The following is a 19,055-nucleotide window of genomic DNA, read 5'->3' as shown; positions in this document are numbered from 1 at the left end:
CTGGATTTGCGGATTTTAACCGTAACTAAAGATCAGGATCTTACCGCCGGCATGTGTGATTCCCTAAAAACTACCTGGGGCCAGTGCTAGATTTCTTTTAAGTGGACAAGGGCGTGTGCCAAATATTCCCGCTCCTTCATATGCCTCCACCCTCAATATTTTGCCGGCCCTTCCTGTGTTCCAACCCTCTGTATATTGTTCTCTTCCTGTGGATGCAGTAAGAAATGAAGTCTGCATTTGCCTCCTGCTGCCCACAATTCTGCTATCCTGGCCATGGGGCACTTGATTATGGCTGAGCTGCTACCGAAATCACTTGTTAGTAAAAGGAGCACATACCATGTTTTTTTATCACATAGCACTCCATAAAACACTTATAGATTATAAATGATCCGTAACAATTCTGCGCCCAAAAAAGAAAGATCCCGCCATTTTTTAGGAGCATTTACGATAATACATGTCCCCCAGTGACTCTTATATTTTTAGTTGCATAGTGTGGGGATAAGCTACACAGATCGGAAGACTAGTACCGTAAAGGTGAATACTGTAGAAATGTGTCACAGCTTGGATAACTTGCCATGAAGTTGTAGACCCAAATGAGCAGATCCTCACCTGTAAGTAATCCCCAATCATTCCTGTTGACTAACTTACTAATGTGTGTTATATCCTGCAGAATAGTCATTTTTAATGTACACTGCACTTAAAGTGTTCTGCCTATGTATAATGCTGGGTTCGGCAGATTCATCATGTACGTGCGCCAGAAATGTGTAGTAAATGTAAATGTGCCCCATCCACTTTTAGTTTAGTTATTCTGTGTCACTATGGAGGACAATGATGGAAATAAAATACTTATGACAAACAGGTGACTTTCTGTTTACCATCATTTTCGATAAACTTCTATGTATTGAAGGTTTCCTTATGTTATTCTTTCATTATTAATTCGGAAACCTTGGATAGCCTAGGGTCCTCCAAGAAAGAGCAGAGTACCTTTGTCTAACATGATTGGAACTGCATTTTTCCAAAGAGTCAAAGCTAAAATCTCTTTAGTGTCAAAGGTCTTGTTAGTGGCAGATGAGGTCCTAGCTGTAGGGCTAGAAGCTATCCATCTCGCTCTGCTTATAGTAGAGTGGGGTTTCTATACATATTGTTTTTTTCACTTTTTCCATTTTGGAGCCCAGCATAAGGGGAAAAAGAGTTCTCAGGTGAAGAAGCTGAATTTTTGTAACTGTGGGTCATTTTGTAACTTTTTGAGGGACTTTATAAGACTTTAAAGATATACCAAGAATCTCTATTGAAGCTCTGGTTTTGAAATCCTCATAGTGTGACTGTTCCATACAACCAAGAGTAAGACTAGAATTAGACATCAGTGACACCCTACTGTACCAATGTACTCCTCTGAGGCACCATCATCATCTTACAAAAGATAGCAAGTAGTTATGGGAGTCCATTGTTAAACTTTTTTATGCACCCTGATTGGATATCTGACCAGCAACAAGTGTGTTTGAGAAAATGGCACAATTCTTCATTCATTTTCTTCTTTAGCCACTTATTTGATGTGCATACCACTGCTCCTGCTTCAACTGGAGTACACCAAAGTAGTTTGATCAGTAAGAACCCTGGTAGTAACACCAATTTCCCCATAGACATTGGCCCTGTTGCTTTATATATGTGAGTGATTTGGTACTGGGGGTGTTGCTGTACAGCTTTTGTGAGCTTTATCTTACACCATGTACATTTTTGTATATCACACCACAAAATAGTGCATCAAAATATTGCTTTATTGAATAGACATTATACTTAGCAGTACCATAGACAGGATAGATGACTACACCACTTGATATTTCAAATATGTGACAGAAAAGAATAAAAGCATAGGGTTAAAAAGTGGACCTCATAGCATTATCATTAAATGTTAAGAGGGTAGCAGCTTTGACGTGTATTGTAGGTGCAATGGTAGTGATCAACCCTACTCTTCGCATTCTTTAACCCGATGTGACACGACTTTCCCATCGATAAGCTCCTCAACAATGGTTCTGATCTTTCGTGTCTTGTCTGAAGGAAACAAAGCAAAACATATAAGAACAAACAAATACCAAAGAGAATAAAGTAAATGTATAGAAATAGCAAAAAATTACATTCTGAAATGTGTTACAAATGTCTGTATATGTTCCCTCAGAAACTATATCTAAAACTTGAGCGTGGCTATAGGGTTTCTTTAAAGACGCACTTGTTAACATTTTTTTCGAAAACATCAGAATTATGATAGCTGCGCCGGAGCGCTAATCAAGGATTAGTGCGAAACATTGATACTATGATACTATACTATGATACTATTGTAGTGTATCAAGTGTAGTGTATCAACTCCATGTGCTCACCTCCTGAGACTTGAGAAGTTATAATGGGCTTGGTGATTTTGCTAAAAACAAAGATAAAACAAGGATGTAATTTTTTTTAATAAGGATCCATACATAGTATTTGAATTGATTTATGAATTCTCATAAAATACAGCAAAACCTCATTAATGACCTCCAATGTGCAAGAAAAACCAAAGTTAAATACATAGCATATGCATTGCATTGAGATAAAGCTGTTTAAATGGCAAAAAATGGTCTTTAAATGGTGAAAGCTTAAAAAAAAGTGTTTTGGAAACTCCTCTTACCCGGATTCTCCATCTAGCAAGCAGCGATAGGTCTCAATTTCTCTCTCCAGTCTGGCTTTGATGTCCAGAAGCTGATTGTACTCAAAGCCTTGTCTTTCCATGTCGGTCCTTATTTCGCACAATTGTAATTCCAAGGTGCTGATCTTGTCTTGGATCTTGCCAAGTTGAACACAGTAGTTGCCCTCTGTCTCAGAAAGTGAACTTTCTAGCGTATTTTTCTATTGAAATGAATTGAACAAAATATCTATATCAATAAGACATCAGTCTTGTATAGTCAGCGGTTAGTTTTCTCTTTGTAGGATTTTTAGTTAAGATTCAACTAAACAGAAACCCTAGAAATCTTAAGGTCACTGCACATTAAAAGCCAAATTTAATCTAATTTAAGTCTAATGTAAGTAGATATAGATATCATGGATATATAGATATATGCTTAAATTGTAGATTATGTGTATTACCAGTGCCAGAGCAGCTTGCAGGTCAATTTCCAATGCTTGTACCGAACGTCTTAAGTCTGTGATTTCATTCTTGCTGGATATAACTTGCTCAGCTCCAGATGAGATCTGCTGCCTGAGAGCTGTGCACTGAAATAAAGTCCCACATGTGAGCACATGTAAAAAAAATCTCAAAGACATCAAATTGGTTAGAAATGAAAGTCTAGATTGTTTTACCGCTTCATTGAAACGAGCTTCTGCATCTCTACGATTTTTGTCTGCCAATTCCTCATAATCTGATCTCATATTATTTAGTACTTCAGTCAGATCAGTTCCTGGAGCTGCCTTCATCTCCACTGTAAGTTGTCCTGTTACTCCTTGGAAGCTCCTCATTTCCTGGAAACATTGAAAATTTTAAGCAATTTTGTCAATGGAAAAAAAACAGAGGGAAAGTCTGCATAATATAAAATATGGTAGAAAGTAATGGTAGAACAAGTTTTGAGTACCTCTTCGTGGTTCTTTTTCATGCAGATAAGTTCTTCAGTCAAGCTTTCAATCTGTGATTCAAGGTCACACTTGGCCAAGTTCAGATCATCTAGGACTTTACGTAGACCATTAATATCAGCCTCTACATTTTGACGGAGACACAGCTCATTCTCATACCTGCAGGACAATTCAGAACATAACTTTAGGAATACTTTATAAATAAGATTAAGTTTGCCAAAAGTCAATAAATAAAAAATTTACTTGATCTTGAAATCATCAGCTGCCAGACGGGCATTATCAACCTGAAGGACAATACTTGCATTCTCACAAGTTGCAGCTTGAATCTATGGGAACAAGTGTAATATTTCAATGTAAAAAACAAACATTTAAAAAAATCTTAATACATTAAAATTATACTCAAGAATCAGTACCTGCTTCTTGAGGTCCTCAATGACGTGGTAGTATTTACTAAAGTCCCGATCCAGCTTGTTATCATTCTTGTGCTTTTCATACCATTCCTTGATTTTGCACTCAAGGTCAGCATTGGCTTCTTCTAAGGCACGGACTTTGCTCAAGTAACAAGCAAGACGGTCATTAAGATTCTGCATAGTTCCCTTTTCATCCCCAGACAAGAGATTATCTACACCAAAACCACCAACAGCACCTCCACCAAAGCCTCCAAGATTAACCAGGTTAGTACCAAAGGCAGCACCACCACTCAGGCTACCAGCAAAAGCACCAGGCCCACCATATGCAGCTGACAAAGCTCCACTTTGGCTTCCACCATAGCCTCCAGCACCACATGATCCTCCAGAGTTTCCAAGAAATGAGCAAACGGCTGTGCCATATCCACCGCCACCTACAGATATTCTTGAGGATGCTGAGTTCCTTTGCAAAGACATGTTCTTGGTAGCTGCTAGGTAAGCCCACCTGGTTTAGATATGTGAAAAAGATAGCAAGCTACTCACCAAGTAAACATAAGCTTTATATATAATAACAAGTGGGTGTATTCTTTTGGTACAGCCTCCTAAATCCAATTTTGGCTCTTAATTTTCTTGATGAAATGTTAATTAAAATGTATATCTAATGTGTCCACTCGGCCTAAATTGTAAAACGCCTTTGGGCCCTTGTTAAGAAAAAAGGGTGGAGGAAAGATAAGTATTATTTTATTTCCTTTAATCTAATTAAGGTAAGCAGATAATTTATGTTCTGAAACTATTTCCTCATCCCTTCTCACAGGTCCCTGTTTTATAGGTAAAATATACAAGTGAGGTTTGCTAATGAAATTCCTATGATAATATGAAGCCAATGAGAAATATATCATTCATTTGTGAGAAATGATCCTGTAATAAAAATGAGTTTGGATCAGTTCCTGTGGGGAGATTAAGTAAGTAAACAATGAATTGAAGAGTTTTGATTTAATAACCAGACTTAAGAACCCACAATAACATTATTATAAAGTATTTATTATTGGAAGAAAAAAAACTTTTTTTTCACTTGTCTTACAGAGTATTCTGCTAAACGAACAGACTAATAGATGGAGTAGGATGCTATAAAAATAGCAGCAACCTAATATTTGCAATTTGACAAAGGAGCTCCCTCTGACTACTTACACGTCACAGTGGTTTATGACTACAGTATCTTAAGAGGTTAAATTAGCATGAACATGGATGTGTAATACTGTTCAAAGGCAAATACATTTAAATTTGGAAAGTACGTCGAAAGATCCAGTTCACTTTTCTCCAAGTCAAAATGTAATTTTTTTTTGGTGCATCTTAACGGAAACATACCACTGTCCCAGGTAGTTGTTAAGTAATCACAGTTCCATCATGGTATTTTCAGTAATGATTAAAATCTGCAAATCCAGAGAAAACTGATTTATAAAAATATGCAAATTAAAGAGGACCTGTCACCCCATTTATCGGCACTAGGAGCTGCTTACTAAAGTAAGCAGCTCCTAGTGCTTGAACAAATGCCGCAGTGTTAGAGTGATAGCGTTAACGGAAACGTGACTAGGGGCGGTGACTGCCGTCTAGCACGCAGCAGTCAATGCCGGCCTATGGAGCAAGCGGGCGGTCCAGGGTAGAGGCAGCGCCTCGGATCGCCCCCTCATGATTACACTATGCCCCGCTGCAGTGTTTGATAGCGTTACCGGAGGTTTCCGGTAACGCTATGATTCTAACACTGCGGCGTTTGATCAAGCACTAGTGCCGATAAATGGGGTGACAGGTCCTCTTTAAGCTTGGGTGCTCCTGTGAGCGTCATCTAAGCTATTTGGTGCTTGGTCGGCTTATACTTATTTATCCTCCCTGATGTCACCAGGTCTCCAGCCGGAGCATGGGAGGAAGAGGAACTACTTGGAGCTCGGTCGGCAATAATCACCCCTTCTCCCTTCCATTCCCATGTACGAGACCCAGTGACGCCTGGAAGGAGGAGGCAATAAGTGTCAGAGGAGGAGTGAATAATTGCAAGCTGACACAGCGCCGAGCAGTTTCGATGGCGCTCACAGGAGCACCAAAGCTTAATTTACATATTTTTACAAATTAATTTTGTCTGGATTTGCGGATTTTAACCGTTAGTGAATATCAGGATCTTACTGCCGGCATGTAAGTGCGATTCCTTAAAAACTACCTGGGGCCAGTACTAGATTTCTTTTAAGTGGACAAGGGCGTGTGCAGATTGCCTTCAAAATATTCCCGCCCCTTAATTTGTCCCCACCCTCAATATTTTGCCTGCCCTTCCTGTGTTCCAATCCTCAGTATTTTGCCCTCTTCCTGTGGATGCAGTAAGAAATGAAGTCTGCATTTTCCTCCTGCTGCCCACAATTCTGCTCTCCTGTCCGTGGGGCACGTGATTGTGGCTGAGCTGCTACCGAAAAGACGTGTTAGTAAAAGGAGCACATACCATTTTTTTTATCACATAGCACTCCATTAAACACTTATAGGTTTCTTTGCCCCCCAGCCAGTTGATATTCTTGTTGTAGATCTTGTGTCAGGAAAGAGATGCGTTCGGAAAGAGATGTTCGGAAAGCTGAAGGCATTTGACTGAGACTTAATTATTTGAAGTAGAGATACGTTGTTTATTTTATACATAACTATGCCATGTTGTTACATGAAGATGGAGAGCACCCAAGCTAGCCTGCAGTGCAGCAAACAATGTTCTCATCATTCTTACATATTTCACAGAAATGTTCCTGTTGTGTATAATAGAAATCTAGTAGGGACCAGGCAGAAGAACAACTTATACTATGATATATACATTATGAGACCATTTCCCATCCAAACATACAGAACATATAGAAGGAAAAAAATGTAATATATATTTTATATTACAAAAAGTAATATACTGGAAGTCATTTATTACAACCCCAAGTAATCTGAACCAGAAAACTTCATACATTGTTATTTTCAATAAATTATCACTTATTATTATTGAAAGGAACATAAGAGTAATATCCAATCAACAAGAAATACAGGTTACCGGCACCACCACATTCGCAAGTAACATAAACGTGGACTTCAGGTCCGAGAGCCAGGGTTGTGAACCGGATCGTGTAATATGTCCCAACTTGGCGTGGCGTGCATCTTCCCTGATTATTTTCCTACGATAAAACGGACATTGTCCCCGATACCGGTGAGTGCCGCATATTTCTTTTCTTTGCCGAACATAAGAGTAATATGACTACGTTTTATAAAAAGTATTTTAAAATCTTTTGACTGAAGTAATTGTGATATAATATAACGTCCATCCACTGGAGCTCACAGTGGGAAATTATCTTTTTTTCAAACCGCATTTGAGGCTTACCAATAATAACACCATCAGAGCATTTTGGTGGTGGAAGGCCACAGCTTAATTAAAATTGCTTAAATACTAATATAACATGGCTTCTAACCAGTATACCCTTTACGCTGGAAACCATCTTTTTGTGGTTACCCAACCATTTACAGCAAAAACACACATACATGGAAAAATGTTGGGGCTAATTTTGTAGAAATGAGCCAACTTTTTTTAGTAAATTTTTTTTTTTGGTTTTATTAAATCTGTCCCAGTTCCTCCATTATACTGTTTAGCCAAAGAGACTTTGGTTTACAGTTTCTTCATTGCTTTCTAGTCTGAAAGTGAGTACTGTAAAAAAAATTTGTGGGTCACTGCTACAAGCCCCGGGTCAGGCGACCCTGGGCAGCTGGACTCGGAACTTCTTTTGCTGTCCTATGTCCTGCTGACTTGTAGTGAAGGGAAGTGACTGTGCAGTTATTACAGCCTATGCCTACAGTGGACCGCTATATAGAGGTGCTAATATGTGCTTATTCAATATAGCATATAACCAGAACAGGATATAACCTCTAGTATCATGGATACTAGGATATCAGGGTCTTGACTCACCCTGGACCTGGGAACCGGAACATTTGTTATGGGTAAGAAAGTGGCTCACCTTTTACTTGGGGCATCTGCAATACAACCATACATGTTTAACAATATTGTCTAATGGCACAACGGCACTTGGCTTTATGTTTGCCCAAGTTCGATATTATATATGTTGCAAGGTTTCCATCAGTGTCCATGTGGTGTTACTTCCTGGTCTGCGCTTTACCATCTGTGGTTGCACAATTTTAACCCCCTACATCTTCTTTATGCCAAGTGGGTGGGGAGTGGTGTGAATGGGCAAGAAGTGGGCAGGGGCCTAGCATTTCCCCAGGCACATTATCCTCTTTGCCCCTTAGTATATTCCCCTCTAGTATTGAGCACTGGGGGGTATGTATCATGAGGGGCAGACTATACACCCAGTCGTGATAAATCTGCCCCTTTGAGGCCAGGAACTGGGGAAACCCAGCAGTACCAGATGGTCTTTGTGGTTTATAATCAGATCAGCGACAATCAGCTGACACAACTTTCATACAAAACATACTTCTTCTTACGGTACTTCTAGAACCTGCCTATTAGCCATGTTAGGGGCTGGTCTGCCTGTTGATGAGTAAAGTAGGCTCCTAGATCCCATTCTCAATATTAGAGCACTATTTTCAGTAGGCCTTTGTTGGAAAGGGCATGTGTAATAAATGCCCTTTATATGTGACTCAGACTCAAAATCGAGTACTGTAAGTGTCACACAAGGTATCAAGCAAAAATGATATAGTCAGGAAATTATACTTGCATGGAAAGTTTTTATTGCCAAAGAAACAGAAGTTTTGAACAGAAAAAGATAGGAAACCCATCAAGTTATAGAATAAATGTTAGTATATCAAACTGGCTGATTACTGTGAATACTGCAAAGATGATGAAGCTGGACATAAAATGTAACTAAAGGCTGTGAAGGACACATTTAGTCATTTAGTGTTGGACCAGCAGAGGGCAGTGCATAACGCAAGGTCTCACTTCTCTCTGCCTGGAATTTTCTTATAACAAAAAGATGTTAAGGTCTATCATCACCTTTGCATTCTGGATACAGCCATCTGATCATTAACAAAAGGCATCTAAAGCTGGGATATTTCCAATGAGGTTCTGCCTAGATGCTTACAGAAGATAAAGGTTGAAGTTGTTTAAAATAGCTTTCTTGGAATAGGAAGATAGCAATAGACTCTTTCTTTAACACATCTTCGGTTCGATCTTGTCTATCTTCGTTGAAACTAGTCTCCCGTCCACTCTCTCTTCGGTGATTTTTGTCACCAGACGGTTTTTTTTTTTATCTCAATAAAAAAAAAACAAGGGAAAAGTAAGTAAAGGCTATGTTCCTTTAATATAAGACAAGGAGGTTTAGGAATGAGTTTCAAGACTTGATTAAAGATAATAAACTAGTTGACAGCCTACTAACCAGTGGAGCTTAGGCAATAAGGTCAACCATACAAGTCCATAGCAGAATTCTTCACTCCCAATCTCATAGCGATATCAAATTTACAATCACCTGTCATTGATGATGAATCAGATCTTCCATCTCGTCTTGAAGACCATTCAGCGCTGCTTGAACCACTGCCTGAGCCACTACCTGAGCCACTGCCTGAGTCACCACATGGACCACTGGAGAGAGTGATACTTATTAAAACACAAAACTTCATACTCAAAAAGAAGAACACAATTGGGTGACCACCGAGTAAAGAAACCTACTCACAAACTTCTGGATCTCTGATCATCAGGAAGCCCTCAAAGATGATATGAGGAATTTAGTCAATGGATCTCAGGTTTACCATCATGTGTTCAATGGACATGTCTACCACCATATTTGTTGTGAATGACCTTATTTAGTTGGATCTATTTCTCATTTGGCCATGTAATAATCTTTGAACTTTCTCTTCTTTATGGGTTCCACATTATGGACAGACAAGGGACTAAACCTCAGGGTTCTACTAACTTTATTTTCAATGCCTGGGACAGGTAAGCTTTAGACTCTCCTACCCTGAAAAGGGCAAATGAGGTAATAAATGCTGTTGAGACTTTTTTTTCTCTGTGAGGGGCATTTATTAATTTTGGCGCACAGTGGCACTGGAGCCATGTATATTTTTCAGTGGGATGTAAGGTTGTAGTGCAAGGGATTAATGAACTGGCACACAGACTAAAACATTTGGAACTCCCTAGACCAACTTTTAGCTGCTCTCTTTTTGTGCAACAAATTGATCCAAAAACGCATAGGAAAAATAGAACCTCCAGAAAACTGTTGACTTCTCAAGCGGCGCCAAATTTTTCCGCTCAAAAAGTCGAGAGTGTCAGAAAACACTAATATTGTGGCGCCGGCACTTCATAAATTCTGGTGCAAGAGGCGTAGAAAGGAAGAAAAAAAACATTGACAGTTTTCCATTTAAAAGGCCATCATAAATGACCCCATGTATATTTTGTGTTTTCATAGATTTAGGTGTAATGTGCCCAGAGAACCTCAACATTCATCTTAAACCAGTATTTTATTAAAAACAGATAGCACAATAAGGGCCTTGTATTTTCCTTACCATCCTCCATCCAGCAGGCGGCGGTACATTTCTATCTCATTTTCCAGTCTGGTCTTGATGTCCAGCAGTAGTTTGTATTCACAAGCTTGGTTCTCCATGTCACTACGCACTTGTGCTAATTGATCTTCTAAGTGGGAGACCATTTCTTGAATCTGAGCCAGCTGGGACGCATAGCGGCCCTGAGTATCAGCCAATGTGCTCTCCAAGGAACGTTTCTAGTTTAGGGAAAATGTTCTGATTACTATTTTCAGTGGAAGATAATGACTCTACTCAAAACCATCATCACCTGATAACCAAATCTAGTATATGTGAGTATCCACAAAATCTGTGTACCCCATAGATAATGATATAAATCTTACCATGGCGAGCTGGGTCTGGAGGTCTATCTCCATAGTCTGCATACAACGTTTCTGTTCGGTAACCTCAGACTTGCCCGTCTCAATTTCCGTGCTGCTATTAGAAATCTCATTGCTCAGTTCAGTGATCTTAAAAAAAATAACAAAATAACAGTACAGTAGAGAATAAAGATCCAAGGGAATCCGATACAAAGTTTAGAGGAAATATCTACCACACCTTTTGATTGTATTCTTGTTCTGCCTTTTCACGATTTTCATTTGCCAGCTCCTCATATTGAGCCCTCATGTCGTTGATAACTTTAAGAATGTTGAACCCTGGAGCGGCTTCTAACTGTACATTGACATCGCTGGTTTGTCCTTGGAAGCTATTCTTCTCCTACACAAGAGTCAGCAGATGCAGTAAATATACCAATATACAGAGAGCTATCAAAATGCATAAGCAGGGATTAAGACAATCTAGATGTTTGCTCTTGTATAAGTGAAATTTTGGTACTTGTCAACATGGCTGTAGGTTAAGGGTTTCTTGCTTATAGGTACAAATCATGCTTTAAAAAATTATAGGATCCACTCTATTGCAGATGCAAATATATTGTAGAGCAGTGGTTCTCAACCTTTCTAATGCTGTGACCCCGCAATACAGTTCCTCATGCTGTGGTGACCCCAAACCATGCAACTTGCAGTAAAAACACAGTAAAATTGCGGCTCCGATTTTGGTCGTTCGACCCCCACTGGGGTCCCCACCCACAGGTTGAGAACCACTGTTGTAGAGGTTTTATATGAACATCTCAGCTCCAATCAATTAAATGAGGCTCAACTGTGCCATCTCAGCAAATAGACAATCATGCCGTTGTTTCTGGAGGTAAAAAGTCAGATCATGATTTTAGTACCTGTTCATGGTTTTTCTTGTTACATGCAATCTCTTCTTTTAGATCCTCAATTTGACTCTCAAGGCTAGCCTTCTCCAGGGTCAGGTTATCCAGAACCTGACGTAATTCATCAATGTCCGATTCCACACTCTGGCGCATTCTCAGCTCATTTTCATACCTTTAGAATATATTAGTCATACATCAGGGGAGATTTATCAGAAGTGTCTGATGTAAAACTGTTCTAGTTGCCCATGGAAACCAATCAGAGCTCAGCTTTCATTTTATAAACAGCTGTGGGAAAATGAAAGCTGAGCTCTGATTAGTTGCCGTAGATAACTAGCACAATTCTGCTCTCAGACACTTCTGAAAAACTCCCCTTATAGTTTCTGAAATTTAATATATTTTACTTTGTTATAACATATCAAAGCTTCTTCTGGTCAAGCAATCCAAAGTGGATCAATAGGGCAAGAAGAGGGCTCTTATACCTAATGAAAGGCCTAAAGGGACGCCTTTGTACATGAGTAATGAAATATATCTTTAATGGATATAATGGAAGTTTTTTTTTACAAACTACCAGCAGGTGGTGCTATATACCTACTATATACTTTACTATCCAGTAGTAACCTGCATCAAGAGCTTTGTACGTTAAATAGGTGCAGTGCATATATCTTCGTTTAATATGGGTATGTACGTGTGATAAGTAAGCATGTAGAATGTCTTTATGCACAATAAGTGTTAATACAAGTGTGATGTGCAAGGCAAAATTAAAACCACCACTAGAGGTGTCCATTGCTGTATTCCACTATGGAATAAAATAATGGACACCTAGAACTGAAAGAACGGTAAAGAAGGTGGGCCACCAGAACCAGATTCACTTGTGCCCGCTGATCCTTAGTCTGACACTGGGAAGATTCCATAAACTGCCTTATCCCTTTCCCCCCCCAAAAAAATACTTGCATGCTTGGCATAGCCTGCTTTAGTATTTGGGGATAGAAAGAAAAGCTGTTAGTTATTTAAGCTCCTAAAGGCACCATGATGAATTAGGAAGAGCAAAAAGTTGTAGTCCAGCACTCGGAAGTTGACATAAAATCCATTCTTTTATTCATGAAAGTTAAAATCCAGGACAAACTCAACCTTCGCACCTCAACAGTTCTGTCTTGGATGGACCGACTAAGACATAACTTTTAAAACCCGTTGGTTGAGTTTCAACTATGTTGCTGGATTTTAACTTAACCCAGATTTTGTCTTTGCTGTTTGTTTACAGGAAGAAAATTGTTGCATGATAATTGTTGCTGATAAAGATTACAGAGAAGAGATCTGGAATTCAATTGGCTGCTGTCTCATTAGTAAGCCCTATGCACATAACCATTTGGGGTTTGGAGATGTAAAGTTTAGCTAGATTTCCTATGGAGAGGGGAGCGGTGTTGAGCGCTCACCCCTCCTCCTCCTCGCCGTTTGCCCGCATGGGTTACGGCATGTGCGTGAGGTCTTAGTTATTTACCCTCTGTAGTTCACAGCTATTTAGCAACATAAATCTATTAAATTTATAAAACTTACTTCATTCTGAAGTCATCAGCAGCCAGCTTGGCATTGCCAACATCTACAGTCAGTTTATTATGATCCATTGTGGCAGACATGATCTATGATGAAAGATAAAATAATATAAATTCAACATATATTTTAAAAAGTGTATAGCTATATAGAAATATAGCGTAAGATTGCATTACTTTATCTACAGTATTCTTAATTTCCATGGTTCTACAATTAATGATTGTTGCCTATATTATTGCCTAGATGCAACAGCTTTTTCTTCCTTTTTGTATGCACACTCCTGTCTGTGCCCTCATTTTGTTGCTGAAAGCTTCTAAACTAAGCATTTCCAGACAGGTGATAAAACAAATGAGAACTTACCTTAGCTTTAATCTCTTCAATGGTCTCGTAATATTTGCTGTTGTCAACTTTTTCACATTTTTGTGTATCGTACCAACCTCTTATTTTATTCTCAATGTCTGCATTTGAGTCCTCCAAAGCCCTCACCTTATCCATATAGATAGACAAACGTGAATTTAAATTCTGCATGGTTTCCTTCTCTCCTGCCTGAAGAAGTCCATCTCCTCCACTTGAGAAGCCACCAAATGAGCCTGTGCTAAGACCTCCTCTTTGTCCACCAACTGCATTTCCTCCACCAAAGCTACCAATGCCCCCATTACCAGAAACACCACTTCCAAATCTATGTTGCCCAACTGAACTTCTACTAGAATATCCACTGGTAGACCTAGTACTGAAGTTACCCCCTCCACTGCTTGAGTTACCACTGAAGCCTACTCTTTGCCCACTGGAACTACTGCCATATCCACTGGAACTTGGCCCGTAACCCCCACTAGGACCCCCAGCATTTGTACTATCTCTATATCCTCTACTAGAGCCACCGCTTCGACCACCAAAGGTGCTACCATAATCTTCACTTTGTCCCATATTGGAACCACCAGTATTTCCAGTGGAGCTCCCACTATACCTATCATTGCTCCTTCCACCAACATTTCCACTAGAACTATAGCTATGGCCTGTTTGTCCACTGGAATAACCTTCCGAACCTCCTCTCTGTCTATACATAGCAGAATCAGAATCCTCTCCGTGGTATCCACTAGTTGCTTGTCCTCTGTGGGTATTTCCTCTAGACCCTCCAGAATTCATTTGTTGAGAACCTTCATCTTCACAGTTATCGGGTTGTCTTACTGCCCTATTGGATCCAGTGTTCCCATAGGCTTCTTGGGCGTTAGAGCTTCTGTAGGACATTTTGTCAAAGACACAATGTTAGGACTCCAAGAGAAAAGTTTGATGTCAAAGTGTGGCATAAAAAAGAAGCAAGATTTCATCATTTTATAGTGAGCTAGGAGTCACGTGGAAGCATTCCATTACAATGGGAGTAATACAAGGTTTGTTAATAACTGACTCAGGGACCATCATTCCATTAAAAATTTGTAGTAAAGTTTTAAGGTTGGAGCTAAGGTGGAGTTATCTACGAAGTTTATTGGCCAAATGTATTCTATAATTTCATGTTTTTTTTTACAATAATTTTAATTATTACATTCAAGTAAATAATTAAACACTAAGACTTCCTATAAGCTACAGCCTTTTTCCTATTGGCAATGGAGTAAAACCAACAGACCTAAAATAAACTATGAACAATAAAATGTGATGCTGCTGTAAAACCCATACAAAATTATAGGTAGCAATTTTGGTTAAGGTTGTTATTCACACACTTGAAGAATTGGCACAAAAGCCCCTGTTATTATCACATGCTCCATTATGTGTGAGCCAAGAATTATGCAATGATGTATATTGAGAGTATGGAGTACAATGATATAGAATTGCTATGGTCAGTGTTCTACATTTTTTCATTCCATTGGAGATGAGGAGCTGAGATTTTGAAATTACACATTGCAGAGCCTGTGTGGAAGCAAATGGAGTCCCTGCATCAAAGCCTAAGGGTACTGTATGATGGCTCTGTGTTACATGTAAGGAGTAAAATAGCACATATGTTAATCAGAGCCCACCCACTTGGCCAGCTATATGGAAGCTTGACTCATGAATTCTGGGAAAATATTCAAAGTTTTCCAGGATGGGATAAGGAAAACCATGCCTCTTTAAACTACCTTGTAAGGCAGCTCCCGTGACATCAAGCATGAACTACAAGAGACCATAGACCCAACCAGGTCGAAACAGGTGTGATTTTCCTTATCCTTATTTTCCTTATCCCATCCTGGAATAGTATGCACACGTTATATATACACACATTTAGTATGTGTACATCAAATACTTACACTGTATATCACACACCATATACACATACAGTATAAACACGCCATATACACACATACTGCATACACACAAGTACACCATATACATACATACAGAAAATAAAGTGGGAGAAATAAGTATTTGATCCCAGACTGATTTTGCAATTTTTTCCACCTTCAAGGAATGGAGAGATCTTCAATTTTTATTGTAGGTACTCTTAAACTGTCAGAGACAGAAAAAGAAAAAGCAGAAAATCACATGAGTTTAAAATAATTAATAAGCATGCTATTGCAAGAAATATCCAAGAATTCTATCTCTCTCGGTGCTGTTAGTTTTTATTTAATAAGCCCCGCCTACTCTGCACTCATTAACGTCAGCTCCTCCTACTGTGCACCCATTACCTGTATTTATTGTACCTGATTGAACTTGTATCCTGTATAAAAGACACATGTCTACACATTCATTGAATCATATGCCAACCTCTCCACCATGGCCAAGACCAAATAAGTTTTTAGTTAATACATTTTAGACCTGCACAAGGCTTGGATGGGCTACAGGACAATAGGCAAGCAGCTTGGAGAGAAGAGAACAACTGTTGGCATAATTATTAGAAAATGGAAGAAACACTAGATGACCTACAATCTTCCTCAGTCTGGGGCTCCACATACGAGATCATCTTGTGGGAAAAGGATGATACTGAGAAAGGTGAGGAATCAGCCCAGAACTACACAGGAGGACCTGGCCAATGACCTGAAGTGAGCTGGGACTTCAGTCTCAAAGTTTACCATTAGTAACACACTACAAGACCAAAATAGAACTTTTTAGTATCAACTCCACTTGCTGGGTTTGGAGGAAGAAGATGGATGAATACAACCCTAAGAGCACCATCCTAAAGGTGAGCCATGGGGGTAGATTTCTGCAAAGGGGACAGGAAAACTGAACTGAATGGAGGATGGTTTGGGCCATGTATCGCAATATTTTGGATAAAAACATCCTTCTCATCCTCTCAGTAAGAGCATTGAAGATGGGTCATGGTTGGGTCTTCCAGTAGGACAATGACACAAAACACACAGCCAGGACAAGTAAGGAGCGACTCGGTATGAAGCATTTCAAGGTCCTGGAGTGGTCTAGCCAGTCGTCGAACCTAAACCCAATCAGAAATCTTTGGACGGAGCTGAAACTCAATACAGTGTAATACAGCTTCAAAACCTGAACGATGTGGAGCTGCACTGTGTGCAAATTTGGTCAAGAAATACAGGAAACGTCTGACCTAAGGAATTTGCTTCTGTACCAAATATTGCATTCTGTTTTTCTATGGTATTAAATACTTATTTCATGCAATAAAGTGCTAATTACTTATTTAAAAACCATACAATGTGATTTTCTGGATTTCTTTTTTAAGATTCTGTTTTAACAGTTGAAGTGTACCTACAATAAATATTACAGACCTCTCCATTTTTTGTAGGTGGCAAACTCGGCCTGGGATCAAACACTGATTCTCTCAACGTACACAGTATATAAAACATATTTGCACTTTATACACATAAACAGTTAAACACTATATACACACATACACACCATAAACTTAAATATAAGCTATAGACACATACAACATATACAAACACATATACACTCACCACTTTGGTACACCTGTCCAACTGCTCGTTAACGCTTAATTTCTAATCAGCCAATCACATGGTGGCAACTCAGTGCATTTAGGCATGTAGACATGGTCAAGACAATCTCCTGCAGTTCAAACCGAGCATCAGTATGGGGAAGAAAGGTGATTTGAGTGCCTTTGAACGTGGCATGGTTGTTGGTGGAAGAAGGGCTGGTCTGAGTATTTCAGAAACTGCTGATCTACTGGGATTTTCATGCACAACCATCTCTAGGGTTTACAGAGAATGGTCCGAAAAAGAAAAAACATCCAGTGAGCGGCAGTTCTGTGGGCGGAAATGCCTTGTTGATGCCAGAGGTCAGAGGAGAATGGGCAGACTGGTTCGAGCTGATAGAAAGACAACAGTGACTCAAATTGACACCTGTTACAACCAAGGTAGGCAGAAGAGCATCTCTGAATGCACAGTACGTCAAACTTTGAGGCAGATGGGCTACAGCAGCAGAAGACCACACCGGGTGCCACTCCTTTCAGCTAAGAACAGGAAACTGAGGCTACAATTTGCACAAGCTCATCGAAATTGGACAGTAGAAGATTGGAAAAACGTTGCCTGGTCTGATGAGTCTCGATTTCTGCTGCGACATTCAGATGGTAGGGTCAGAATTTGGCGTCAACAACATGAAAGCATGGATCCATCCTGCCTTGTATCAACGGTTCAGGCTGGTGGTGATGGTGTCATGGTGTGGGGAATATTTTCGTGGCACTCTTTGGGCCCCTTGGTACCAATTGAGCATCGTTGCAACACCACAGCCTACCTGAGTATTGTTGCTGACCATGTCCATCCCTTTATGACCACAATGTACCCAACATCTGATGGCTACTTTCAGCAGGATAATGCGCCATGTCATAAAGCTGGAATCATCTCAGACTGGTTTCTTGAACATAACAATGAGTTCACTGTACTCAAATGGCCTCCACAGTCACCAGATCTCAATCCAATAGAGCATCTTTGGGATGTGGTGGAATGGGAGATTCGCATCATGGATGTGCAGCCAACAAATCTGCGGCAACTGTGTGATGCCATCACGTCAATATGGACCAAAATCTCTGAGGAATGCTTCTAGCACCTTGTTGAATCTATGCCACGAAGAATTGAGGCAGTTCTGAAGGCAAAAAGGGGTCCAACCCGTTACTAGCATGGTGTACCTAATAAAGTGGCCGGTGAGTGTATTTATACACTGATACACACACATGAATGAATATATTCACTGTCAGGCAGTATTATTATTCCGAGAAGGGAGGGGGGTGCAGTCAGAGGCCACAGATATCATGGAGCCCAGTAACTTTGAGACACATGGGGAAATTAGAGCTCATTGTTTCTTACTACTTCCGAACCCTCCCCCAAATTACTCATCTGAGCTGCTGGCTCATAATACTTCTTGTAGGCAGAGAGTGAGGTGGCACCCAGGCCTAGTAGACTTAGGGGGTCTATAAGCTGTGTGTCTTCTATATGAAGGGCTAATACTATAATAATAAATTATAGTTGGTGGGGAACTTGGTATAGATTTTGCATTGAGGCTCTAAACTTGAAGTTACACCTCTAGTACTATGTACAATAAATGATATCATCCTACTAGTGTAGTAAATTTTAAAAACTCTTCTGACATGGTGGATAAATTGTAACTTGTATTCTTGGCAAGATCTTGCATCTCATCTTTCAACCTGCAAACGTATTGTTGATAGATTAGAAATACAATTGTCTTGAGCCAACTTTAAGGATAACTCCCGCTGCCTCGGGGAGCAAGTGACTGTGGGTGTGGAATTAAGAAATTGCAATATTAAAGTTTTAATAGGAAACAAATGAGGGATGTGAGTTTAGATTTACATGATGTTGCTAACATTGAGCATATGGAAA

General features: G+C 39.6%; 2 protein-coding genes across 2 annotated transcripts; both read right to left on the bottom strand.

Annotated features, from left to right (window-relative positions):
• Positions 1-1,754: 1,754 nt before the first annotated feature.
• Positions 1,755-4,544, bottom strand: LOC140064484 (keratin, type I cytoskeletal 12-like). Its single transcript, XM_072111415.1, has 8 exons — positions 4,005-4,544; positions 3,835-3,917; positions 3,594-3,750; positions 3,325-3,483; positions 3,112-3,237; positions 2,657-2,874; positions 2,373-2,413; positions 1,755-2,049 (listed from the first exon to the last, which is right to left on the bottom strand). Exons 1-8 carry the CDS (start codon positions 4,473-4,475, stop codon positions 1,964-1,966), a joined length of 1,341 nt encoding a protein of 446 aa, XP_071967516.1. The 5' UTR covers positions 4,476-4,544; the 3' UTR covers positions 1,755-1,963.
• Positions 4,545-8,842: 4,298 nt separating this feature from the next.
• LOC140066099 (keratin, type I cytoskeletal 12-like) lies at positions 8,843-13,803 on the bottom strand. The gene is made up of 8 exons (XM_072113645.1): positions 13,636-13,803; positions 13,282-13,364; positions 11,746-11,902; positions 11,076-11,234; positions 10,862-10,987; positions 10,503-10,717; positions 9,470-9,582; positions 8,843-9,254 (listed from the first exon to the last, which is right to left on the bottom strand). The coding sequence occupies exons 1-8, from the start codon at positions 13,801-13,803 to the stop codon at positions 9,154-9,156; spliced, it is 1,122 nt and encodes a 373-aa protein (XP_071969746.1). The 3' UTR covers positions 8,843-9,153.
• Between the last annotated feature and the right edge of the window lie 5,252 nt (positions 13,804-19,055).

Source organism: Engystomops pustulosus, chromosome 6 (genome assembly GCF_040894005.1).
Source record: "Engystomops pustulosus chromosome 6, aEngPut4.maternal, whole genome shotgun sequence".
Taxonomy (NCBI): Eukaryota; Metazoa; Chordata; class Amphibia; order Anura; family Leptodactylidae; genus Engystomops; species Engystomops pustulosus.
This window is presented reverse-complemented; position numbering and strand designations above follow the sequence as displayed.

Coding starts and splice junctions, on each gene's coding strand:
- LOC140064484 (XM_072111415.1), bottom strand. CDS start 4,475: ATGTCTTTGCAAAGGAACTCAGCATCCTCAAGAATATCTGTAGGTGGC. Junction 3,238..3,324: donor AAGCTCGTTTCAATGAAGCG/GTAAAACAATCT, acceptor ACTTTATTTCAG/TGCACAGCTCTCAGGCAGCA. Junction 2,050..2,372: donor AACTTCTCAAGTCTCAGGAG/GTGAGCACATGG, acceptor TGTTTCCTTCAG/ACAAGACACGAAAGATCAGA.
- LOC140066099 (XM_072113645.1), bottom strand. CDS start 13,803: ATGCAGAATTTAAATTCACGTTTGTCTATCTATATGGATAAGGTGAGG. Junction 10,988..11,075: donor AACAAGAATACAATCAAAAG/GTGTGGTAGATA, acceptor ATTTTTTTTAAG/ATCACTGAACTGAGCAATGA. Junction 9,583..10,502: donor CGCCTGCTGGATGGAGGATG/GTAAGGAAAATA, acceptor CACTCTCTCCAG/TGGTCCATGTGGTGACTCAG.